The 11589-nt window shown below is 36.5% G+C and overlaps 1 protein-coding gene across 1 annotated transcript; it reads right to left on the minus strand.

Annotated features, from left to right (window-relative positions):
• Positions 1-5030: 5030 nt before the first annotated feature.
• Positions 5031-5507, minus strand: LOC147492310 (uncharacterized). Its single transcript, XM_086567466.1, has one exon. The coding sequence runs from the start codon at positions 5505-5507 to the stop codon at positions 5031-5033; it is 477 nt and encodes a 158-aa protein (XP_086423592.1).
• Positions 5508-11589: the final 6082 nt, after the last annotated feature.

Consider the following 11589-nt stretch of genomic DNA (forward strand, 5'->3'; position numbering starts at 1 on the left):
ATTAAATTAACTCATTTTCTTGCTAATCACCATTAAATCCCTTCGTTTTTATAATTTTTACTACTATAAAAAGACCATCATTTGCATGATTCTAAACCATTTTCTGCTATTCTTTTACTGAAAACACTTAACCTAAAAAAAAAATGCCTCCCATTTCAAACTTCCTAACTATTCTTGCTTTCTTTATGGTTTTCCCGGACTTGCCTCGTTAGTCAGACTGTCCTACAACCGAATATTCAGACGATGAAGAAGAAGAAGAAAAAGAATATGAGGATGAATGGCTTCGAGACCCCTACTGTTATGAAAAAAGTAAAAACGGGTCTTCGACTGATGGTGAGGATGAGGATGATGGTGATGATGGTGATGAAGATGAAGATGAGGATGAGGATGACGATGAAGATTAAGACTAATGCTTTCTCTATGTGTAACAACCCTGTGCTTCTTATGTTGTCTCTTTTAAATAAATTATTATTGCTCTACTTTTGCTTCAATACCAAGTTTTCAGTACAACTCTATGAAATGGCATTTACAATTATCTAAAAAGAACGAACTTGAAAATCAATACTATTCCCCTGATATAATTGGAACCGAAAAATAAGAAAGAAAAAATTTCTTCTTGTGACATACCTGATATGAAATTAACCGACCTAAATAAACAGACTAAGTAAAAATTTCTTCTGGTGAGCAGTTTTATGTCTCAAGTAATTTGGTAATAGTGTACTTATTGACCTTGGTATATTCTGAAAGTTCCATAAACTGGTAGGGAGTTCATCCAGAAAAGAAAATCTATAATTCCTGATACGAAAAGAAGTTCAAATTAAGACTGACCGCATCGTCATTCATCATCCTGCTTTTGTCTAAGTTTTATAAAGTAATTGTGTTGTACTTGTAATGATTTTGATAAGCTAGATAAGGAAGCCATTTCAAATTGTTTGAATCCTACTGTGACTATATGCAAAGAGTAGGCCAAACGTAGGCAAAAGTAGACAACAGATAAATGCTTATTGTATAGAAAAATACTATTTTATTTATCTAGGGATCTTATATTGTCTCATGATTGCAATTGTATTTTTGTAGGATTTTTGCTACTATGCCAATACAATTGTCTTGGTCATGCTTCTCTTGTTTCCAAGAAATGAAAAGTTTTTCATGGTTTGCTTCTCCTTTGCAGAGGTAGGTATACTGCCACTCTTTACACATTTGCTCTGTATGGATAATTTGCGTAGATCATGTTTTTGATGATATAACCTTCTGAATGCTACAACAGGGACCATTGGCGTGGGCGTTGATCGTGTGGCGATGTAGCCTTGTTTTCAATTCTCTCGACAAACTTGTTAGTGTCTAAATACATCTTTTACCTAGTGAGTTCCTCTCTATCAAGCTATCTTTCTTGCTTCGAAGCACTATGTTAGAGTTTGAAGTCTAATAATAAAAAGATGAATTTTTTATTTTAAATTTTTTTTATTAGGTTGGAATTAGAAGAGAAGCCAACTATACTTGCGAATTCTTCAGATGCCGACAATGTTGGTTCTGATGATATTGTCTCTTTCGAAGGAATTGAGTCCAGAGAGAAGATCTATGAAAGTGACCAAAGTTGTGAACTGAGACAGATTGCTGCTCATGTGGATACCTTTGTTAAGGAAGAGATTCAGACTCCAGAAACAGAAAATGTAACCAATGTTATCTCTTTTTCTGCTGATGAAGAGATAGAGAGAGAAATTAAGAATGGATGTACCGATACTTGGGATGTAGCTGAATTGGAAGAAAAAGATTCTCGTAACTTACATGCTCCCGACGCCAGTGTGAACATTGATGAAGGCTCTAGTAGTCAGGATGTGGTCAAGGAGCCTGAAGTGTTGGAAATTCAGGATAAACAAAAGAAAGAAGAGTCTCCTTCAATTGGGGAATTGCGCGATTCTGGTTTAAATAGGACCCTTGAAATTCTACCTGCTGTAGAACCTATTCAAGCTCCTCTTTCTCGTTGTCTGGCTGGCCTTGGTGGCACTGCTCCATTGATTGCTCATTTTGATGTTATATAGACACATTTTGTAAAACTATATTTATAGTCACTGAATTTTTATAGACATTTTTTTGACATTTGAGTTCTAACCAGGTGACGCGGGTTATGGAAATATGAATTTACATATGCAAATATGAAGTTACATATGTGCATACAAATTTACATATGCAAATATGAAATTTCATAGACATTTTTTCTGACAGGTGACACAGGTTATGTAAATATGAATTTTCATATGTAAATATAAATATAAATTTTCTTATGAAAAAAAATTCATATGAAAATTTAAATTTAAATAGGTTAAGAAGACTGTGTAATTTTATATTGTCATATGTAAATACAAATTTACATAGGATGACGTAAGCCCGGTTTGTCCTTAAGCCGAAATTATAAGTAAAGATTGATGACGTCAGCCCGGTTTTTACAGGGGTATTTTGGTTTGTTTTGGCTTTAATGTTATATTTTAAATAATAGGGAGGTTTTATGCATGTGTTCGGTTAGAGGGGGTTTTTGTGCAACAATTTAAGTAGCAAGGAGATGAAACCCAAAATCTGCTTTGGATTAATGGTTATCCATAGTAAGGACTAAAAAGGAACCTCGTGGTACAAGGTTAAGATATGAAGTAAAGTTTAAAAGAGTGGTAAACCTCGTGGCACAAGGTTAAGAAGTATATAGCTAATCTTGCTATCCATGCTTTGGTCTTCAGTACCAATTCAACTTTCTTGTGTCCTGTGTTGCAGTGAAATACCTATAACATCCTTCCATTCAAATCTTTAATTCTCTACTAGTGCACGACCACTTTTACATAAATTCCAATGAACCTATGTAATCAATAAAATTACACTAATCAAATCTATTAATCAAATTTATTAGACTATGTAATGTCTTGAATGGATATAAATATGTATTAATTAGACACCGATCAATACCTTAGGCATTTGCCTCCTTTTACTTTGACCTGGTATCGAGCATACGATACCATATATGCTAAGATTTTCAACACGATCTTGACATGATATCGCCATTTCTACCAAGAACTGTATTTTTTTACCCGAACTCGACATTGCTGCCAAGAACTGGATTTTTTGACCCGAACTCGACATTGCTGTCAAGAATTAGATTTTTTTACCCGAACTTACATTGTTGCCAAGAATTGGATTTTTGACCCAAACTTGACATTGCTGCCAAAAACTGGATTTTTTTACCCGAACTCGACATTACTGTCAAGAACTGGATTTTTTGACCTAGAATCGAGATGAGGATCTACAAATCACCAGGGTTTAGGTTTGACCTGGTATCGAGATGAGGATCTACAGATCACCAGGGTTTAGGTTTGACCTGGTATCGAGATGAGGATCTACATATCATCAGGGTTTAGGTTTGACCTAGTATCGAGATGAGGATCTACAAATCACCAGGGTTTTTGATTGACCTGTTATCAACATATAATTCTAGAGATACAAGGATCTGTGATATTTGCATAGATATTGCTTTGGGAAATAATAATCTCTTTATTGAATGCATAACTTCGAGAAAAAAATACATGATGATACTCAAAATATTTTTTATTGATAAAATGCTTTCAAATTGTTTACATTTTGAGGCTTTGGTAATATTACACCTTCAGCTGTTTTTAAGTAGTAAACTCCATTTATCCCCACTTTGTAAATGATGTAAGGCCCATCCCAGCTTGCTGCTAGTTTGCTAGCCCCTTTCTCTTTGGTTGCTTGAGTAACCACTTTCAAGACCAAATCACCTTCTTGAAAATGTCTTTCTCTCACTTTCTTGTTGAAAGCTTTTCTGAGCTGTCGATGGTGTGTATCGAGTTTTAATCTTGCTTGATCTCTTGTTTCCTCAAGATTGAGGACTTCTGCTGCCATTACTTCATTATTTTGGCCATTTTTTAGGACTTTGGTTATGGATGTCGACACCACCATTTTTATGGGGTTACTGCTTCCATGCCATAAGCTAATGTAAAAGGAGATTCACTAGTGGCCGTTCGAGGTGTCGTTCTATAAGCCCATAAAACACTGTTTAATTCATCCACCTAGAGATCTTTCTTGTCTTCCAGCTTCTTCTTGATATTATCCATAATGGTTTTATTTGTTGCTTCTGCTTGCCCGTTAGCCTGAGCATAATATGGCGCAGATGTGAAATGCTTCACCTTGTATGATTCCAAAAAAGCTTTAACTTTTCCTCCTTCGAATTGTGGTTCATTATATGATATAATGGCATATGGCAATCCGTATCGACATTTTACTCTTTCAAAAAGAAAATTTATCACATCTTTCTCCTTTATGTGTTGTAAGGCTATGGCTTCTACCCACTTGGTGAAATAGTCCGTGACCACAAACATGAATCGCCTTTTACCTCTTCTAGGTACTAGAGGTTCGACAATGTCCATGCTCCATAGTGCAAAAGGCTATGGGTTCGATACACAATGCAACTCTTCAGTTGGAACGTGTATAGGCTTTCCATGTATTTGGCATTGCATGCACTTTTTAGCATAACGAAGACAATCTCTTCACATCTGTGGCCAAAAATATCTTTGCCTCGTGATTTTATTTGCCAATGATCTTCCAGCTGAATGGTTTCCATATTCTCCTTCATGGAGTTCTGCAATGATTAAATGTGCATCCTCATGTGATATACACTTCAGATGTGGACCTCCTGGATTCTTTCGATATAGCTCATTATCAATCAATACATATATTTTCACTCCAGACTTGATTCTTTTGGCTTCATTTTTATCCTCAGGTACTTTACCCTTAAGTAAGTATTATATATATGCTTCCATCCATGATGCCCTCAGTGTGTCAATTTTCATAATCTCTGGTTCGTCGACATTGATGCTTGGCCTTTCCTGGACGTCGATGTGCAAAGTGCGACCCTCTGTGTTTTCTAGCATCGCTGCCACATAAGCTAGGACGTCTGCATGCCTGTTTTCATTTCTATTGAGGTATTGAAGCATTATTTTACTAAAGTCCCTCAACTTAGTTTTTATAAAACTCTAGTATTCCACCATGTTATCACATTTTGCTGAATATCCTCTATTAATCTGGCTGACAACGAGCATTGAGTCACTAAAGATTGATAATTCTTTCACTTTGAGATATTTGGCCATCTTGAGCCTAGCGATTAGTGCTTCATGCTCAGCCTCGTTGTTTGATGCATGGAACCCTAACGTTACTGCTGTTTCAAGTCTTTGATTTTCGGGTGTAACCAATACAACCCCACTGCCACATCCCTTACTCCCAGATGATCCATCTACAAATAATTTCCAACCATTTGTTCCAGCCGATGGATCATCTGAATCGATAATATCCTTAGGTTCTTGCAGCGTTGAGAACTCCTCCTCTTCCATGCCCCAACTAGGATCCTCACATGGAAAATTAGTTAAGAAGTCGGCCAATATTTGACTTTTCTCTGATACTTGGTTTCGGTATTCAACACCAAATTCGTTTATTAGTACTGACCATTTCGACATTCTTCATGATTTGGTAGTTTTTGCTAGAGTTTGCTTTAATGGGAGATTCATCATAATAATCACAGAGTGTGATTGAAAATATGGCTTCATTATCTAATATGAGAATAAAAGCGCCAAAGCATATTTCTCCAGTGTCGAATACCGTGTCTCTTCCTCGAGCATTGTTTTGCTTTGAAAATACAATGGTCTTTCAACACCCTTTTCAACTTTTAGCAATACCGAACTTATAGCAAATTCTGATACAGCCAAATAGAGAAGCAAACTTTCTCCCTCATTTGGCTTTGTAAGCGTCGGCATTTCTTGTAAATATTTCTTTAATTCAGAAAATGCTTATTCACATTCTTTATTCTAGCATAATTTAGTATTCTTTTTAAACAACTTGAAAAGCGGCTTACATCGATCAGAAGTTCTGGATATGAATCTGTTGAGCGCAGCTATTTTACCAGTCAGCCTTTGTATCTGCTTTCTAGTTGTTGGTGATGGCATTTGCTGAAGAGTTCGTATTTGATCAGGATTAGCATTGATGCCTCGCTTGGTAACGATGTACCCCAAAAATTTGCCAGAACTGACCCCGAAAGTACATTTTTCTGGGTTAAGCTTCATGTTGAATTCTCGCAATATTCGGAGCACAGTGTCGAGATCCTTCATATGATCTTCAGCTTTCATGGACTTTATGACCATATCGTCAATATAGACCTCGACAATTCGTTTAATGAGCTTATTAAACATCTTCTCTACTAGCCTTTGATAAGTGGCTCCAATATTTTTCAATCCAAATGACATTCTGATGAAACAATATATACCTCCATTAACGACAAACACCATTTTTAGTTGGTCTATAATAGTCATTAGAATCTGAAAATTTCCCGAATATCCATCGCAAAAACTAATCAATTCAAAACCAGCTGTTCGATCAACCAACTCATCTATCCTTGGCATCGGATAATGATATTTAAGACACTTCTTATTTACATCAGTAAAGTCGACGCAAATTTGAACTCTACCATCCTTTTTGGGCACTACTACTATGTTCGCCACCCACTGAGAATGCTCCACTTTTCTAATTATGCCATTATTTAACATCTTTTGTATCTCAGCTTGCACCACTTCTTTATACATTGGTCTAACCTATTGATGCTTTTGATGGACTGGAGTTGCATTTTCTTCCATATTCAGCTTGTGTGAACAGATAGCTGGGTCGATACCAGTGAGGTCCGACATTGACCATGCAAAAACATCCTGATTCTTTTTCAAAAATATCAACACCTCATTTCTTATACTTCCAGACATTTATGTACCAATGAGCGTATGACGCTCACTTTCTCCAGTACAAATATTGATTTTTTGCACCGTCTCTATTATTTTTCTTTCCCAAGGGGGTTTTTTATTTTTTTTAGCTCTTGTGTGAACTTTACCTGCTCATGTATTTGCATATCAGTGTTGGTAGGTAAAGCTTGCTGTAACTGCTAGTTAGAGCTTTCCAAGACACCCCCAATGTCTTGACTTTTCCCTTCATCATCCCCTTGACAGTGACAAAATTACACTTTTCTTATCCCCCCTAATTTCTTGTAAACCATACAGTGGGAAATTTGATTACTTGATAGAATGTACTTGGAACAGCACGCATATCGTGTATCCACTTTCTACCAAGTATTGCATTATGATCTGAGTGATGCTTTATGACCACGTACTTCGTCATCACTATCTGAGGTCCCGCTATAACTGGCAATTTTATTTTTCCCACGGGTTTGGTAGAGTTTCCATTAAACCCAAATAAACTGAATTGAGGTGGCTTTAGATGAGTCTCATCAAGACCCATGCCTATGAATGCTTTCCAAAATAAAATATTCACAGAACTACCACAATCCACAAGTATCTTTTGCACATCATATCTAGAAATACGCAAAGTGATTAATAGTGCATTGTCATGTGGTAATATCACCTTAGACAGGTTATTTGGTACAAACATAATTGCTCCTGGGATGCTAGCCGATACCACACTCTAACTTACTGGAATAGGCTCGATATTGACCTCGAGTACTTCTTTTACTGTTGAAATCTTTCTTATCTTATCTCTCATGACTTTCTTCTGTGGAATTTTCCCTTTGTAAATCATATTTATTACTCCAAGGGGTTTATCATGTATTGTTGTTGTTTCTGCAGGTCTGCCATCAGCCCTAAACTCTCACAACTTCCCATCCTTCATTAGCCTATCAATTTCTTTTAATAACTGCAAGCACCTATTAGTCTCATTGTTCTCAATCTTATGGAATTGACAGTAAGGCCTATCCTTCACCTCCCTGAGAGTGTATTTTGGCCAGGTAAGGAAATCTTCTTTTGCTATCCTCCTCAATATATCTTCCGGTGTGGAATTGATGGCGATGAAGTTATTGGGATCTCGCTCTTCTTTTAGTGTTCTCTCTTATTTCCTTCTTTGTTGTGCCTGATTATCTCGGTTTGTATAATGCTCCTGAAGTCTTTTGTTATCTGACCTCGAGGCGTCTCGACTCTCGTGTCCATCACCGTTATCCTTATCTTTTTTCCCTGTCTCTGACACTTGTAAGACAGTTTGCACCGTGGTTGCTGTTTCGGCAATAACTTGCTTCAACACAACGAGAGCAATGGTAAAGAACACACTAAGAAACAGAGGAATTTGATGTTGGGGGGAGATGAAACTGAACCAAATAATGGCTGCCTATGTACCCAAGATCTATTATCTAGGGATCAAGTTTCAACGTAGTTCCTTATGAAAAATAATGTGGTATTTATATAGGTAGAGTAGAGAGTCCTTGTAGCTCAAGTAATCTTGTAGCTTGAGTAATTGTAATGGAGTATAACTGTCAACTGATAATTATCTTTTTGATAAGAAATGAATCTGGACATAAATCAATGTACATTAGTGGCAAGCCATGTGGCTAAGGTTCAACCTTAGACACATGAGTTAATGGGCCTGTATATTGATCCATGATATTGTGAATTGGGCTTTAGCCCTGTTGATTAAACGAATAAAATAGAGACCCCTAATAATGGACGTTTTTATTATGTATGGGGGTCGAACATACCGCTCTTCTTTGTCATGCGAACAAAGTTCACATGGCAAAGAAGAGAAGAAAAAGCAAGAAAAAAAAGGAATAAGAAAAAAGTGAGCGTAGTGTATAACGAAGTATCATGCGAAAGGAAATGATAGAAAAATGGAATGTCGAGAAAAATGCCTGAAATATTGTGTGTTAAATAATTTTAAACTAATTTATATGAGGCTGCAATGTAATTAATTGATAGAGGGGGAAGCAAGAAGTAAAATAGGTGACAAAAAATCGATAAAGAAAACCAATTTTTAACCCGGATTGGCAGATCTAGTATAATAGAAGTATGGAAAAAAATAGATTCCTTTCAAGAAAGTGGTTGGGCTGTAGTGGCACACCCACTAGTTGGTGAGAGGGGTGAACAATGTTCGAGTCTCCACATGGACAAATTAATTATTGAATGTCAAGGGGTGAACAATGTTCGAGTCTCCACATGGACAAATTAATTTTTAAATGTCAAAGATTCCCAAACCTGGGCTATTAAGCCGGTCCAGTATATTGAAAATATCCGGGTTGGATAAGGTAGGAAGAATTTAAATATACTAAGTCGGTAGTTGAGGCAAGAAGGAGATAATGCAACGAATTTAAATCCGGATTAGGAAGTGATAAGCGAATTTAAATCCGGATTAGGAAGTGATAAGCTCCGTAACTTGGAACAGTGGACGAACACAACAAAAACATAACTCGCGAAGGAAAAAAAATAATAATAATAATAATGAAGATTAGGAAGTGATAAGCTCCGTAACGTGGAACAGTGGACGAACATAACTCGCGAAGGAAAAAAAATAATGAAGCTGATGAAAATTTTCGTTCGGAAAAATTCTCGTAGAAAGATTGGCAGAATACCTTAGAAAAAATAATGACGCTAACGAAAATTTTTGCTCTGAGAATTTTTCATAGAAAGATCGGCACAATGCCTTAGAAAAAATAATGAAGCTAACGAAAATTTTCGCTCGGAAATTTTTTCGTAGAAAGATCGGCACAATGCTTTAGAAAAAATAACGACGTTGACGAAAATTTTCGTCGAAATTTTTTTCGTAGAAAGATCGGCACAATGCCTTAGAAAAAATAATGAAATTTTGAAAATTTTCGGCGGAAAATTTTTTCATAGAAAGATCGGCACAATGCTTTAGAAAAAATAACGACGTTGACGAAAATTTTCGTCGAAAAATTTTTCGTAGAAAGATCGGCACAATGCCATAGAAAAAAAATGACGCTGACGAAAATTTTCGCTCGGAAAATTTTTCGGAGAAAGATCGGCACAATGCCATAGAAAAAATAATGACGCTGACGAAAATTTTCACTCGGAAAATTTTTCGGAGAAAGATCGGCACAATGCCATAGAAAAAATAATGACGCTGACGAAAATTGTCGCTCGGAAAATTTTTCGTAGAAAGATCGGTACAATGTTTAAAAAAATCGGAAGATAGTTAACCGAAAGCGCTAGCGAAACAAATGCAGATTTCGAAAAAGAAAACGAAGATTTAATAGAACGACCATAAGACAATTGACAAAGACAATTGATTAGGTAATTGTGTGAATGTAATACCATAGAGCTAAACCTTCTTTTGATGAAAAATAAAAATAAAGATGGGTTTGCTATTGAATATTGTTGTTGTGTCAAATAACATACCTGTGGAAAACTGACAATGTTGTAGATTTATGTAATTGAAATGAAATAGAACAAGACGCCCCCATGTAGAGAAAAACACCCCCAATGCATACTTAACTTTGCAAAATTAGGCTAAGCGAGCATAAAAGCATTCAAACTTAGGCTGATGAAGCTAAACGTGGTAACCTCGTCAGATTTTGTCGGACGATAGTAATGGACTAAGCGAGCTTAAAAGCGTTCAAACTTAGACTGACAAAGTTAAATGCGATAACTTCGTCAGATTTTGTCGTAACGATATTAACGAACTAGGCGAGCGTAAAAACGTTCAAACTTAGACTAGCGAAGTTAAACGTAGTAACTTCGTCAGATTTTGTCGTAGCGATAGTAATGAGTAAGCGAGCATAAAAAGCGTTCAAACTTAGACTGACAAAGCTAAATGTGGTAACTTCATCAGATTTTTTTCGTAATGATAGTAATGAACTAAGCGAGCGTAAAAGCGTTCAAACTTAGACTGACAAAGCTAAATGTAGTAACTTTGTCAGATTTTTTCGTAATGATAGTAATGAATTAAGCGAGTGTAAAAATGTTCAAACTTAGACTGACAAAGCTAAATGTGGTAACTTCGTCAGATTTTTTCGTAATGATAGTAATGAATTAAGCGAGTGTAAAAACGTTCAAACTTAGACTGACAAAGCTAAATGTGGTAACTTCGTCAGATTTTTTCGTAATGATAGTAATGAATTAAGCAAGTGTAAAAACGTTCAAACTTAGACTGACGAAAAGATGACTGCAAAAGTGATGTGTCAAGCCCTTCGCTTCTAACGGCGGCGGAGAGATAAGCCAATGAATCTACATGACGTAAGTCATTTTGGGGTCTTTGAGTGATAGAGATGCTATCAAATTGTCGAGCAAGACTATGTATCAAACTAAGATAAGCCGTCATACGCTCATCTTTTCCTTCAAAAGACCCACCAAACTGATTTGCAACAAGGCGAGAATCCGTGTATAACTGGAGCTTTCGCGCCCCCAGTGTCAAAGTTGTTCTCAAGGCACAAATGGCATCCTCATACTCGGCTTCGTTATTTGAAGCGGCGAAGCCAAGTCGCACAGATTTCCCAATCTTTTCTCCGCCAGGTTTAACAAAAACACATCCAATTCCCAACCCAGATTTACTATGGGAGCCATCTGAGTAAACAATACACAGGTCAATGGGTTTAGGAATTGCGTTTTCAAGTTGGTCTTCGTCGCCCCAGTTATTGGCGGCATAATGTCTTCCATAGATTCTTCTGGCGCAAAAAAATCGTCAATAGGAGAATCATCAATCGGAAAATCAGATACCAAAGAAGCGAGCATGCCCTTTTTCGTGAGTAACGACTTTCAAAGACAA

The sequence above is a fragment of the Coptis chinensis genome, chromosome 6 (genome assembly GCF_015680905.1).
Source record: "Coptis chinensis isolate HL-2020 chromosome 6, ASM1568090v1, whole genome shotgun sequence".
In the NCBI taxonomy this organism is placed as follows: Eukaryota; Viridiplantae; Streptophyta; class Magnoliopsida; order Ranunculales; family Ranunculaceae; genus Coptis; species Coptis chinensis.

Coding starts and splice junctions, on each gene's coding strand:
- LOC147492310 (XM_086567466.1), bottom strand. CDS start 5,507: ATGTCGAAATGGTCAGTACTAATAAACGAATTTGGTGTTGAATACCGA.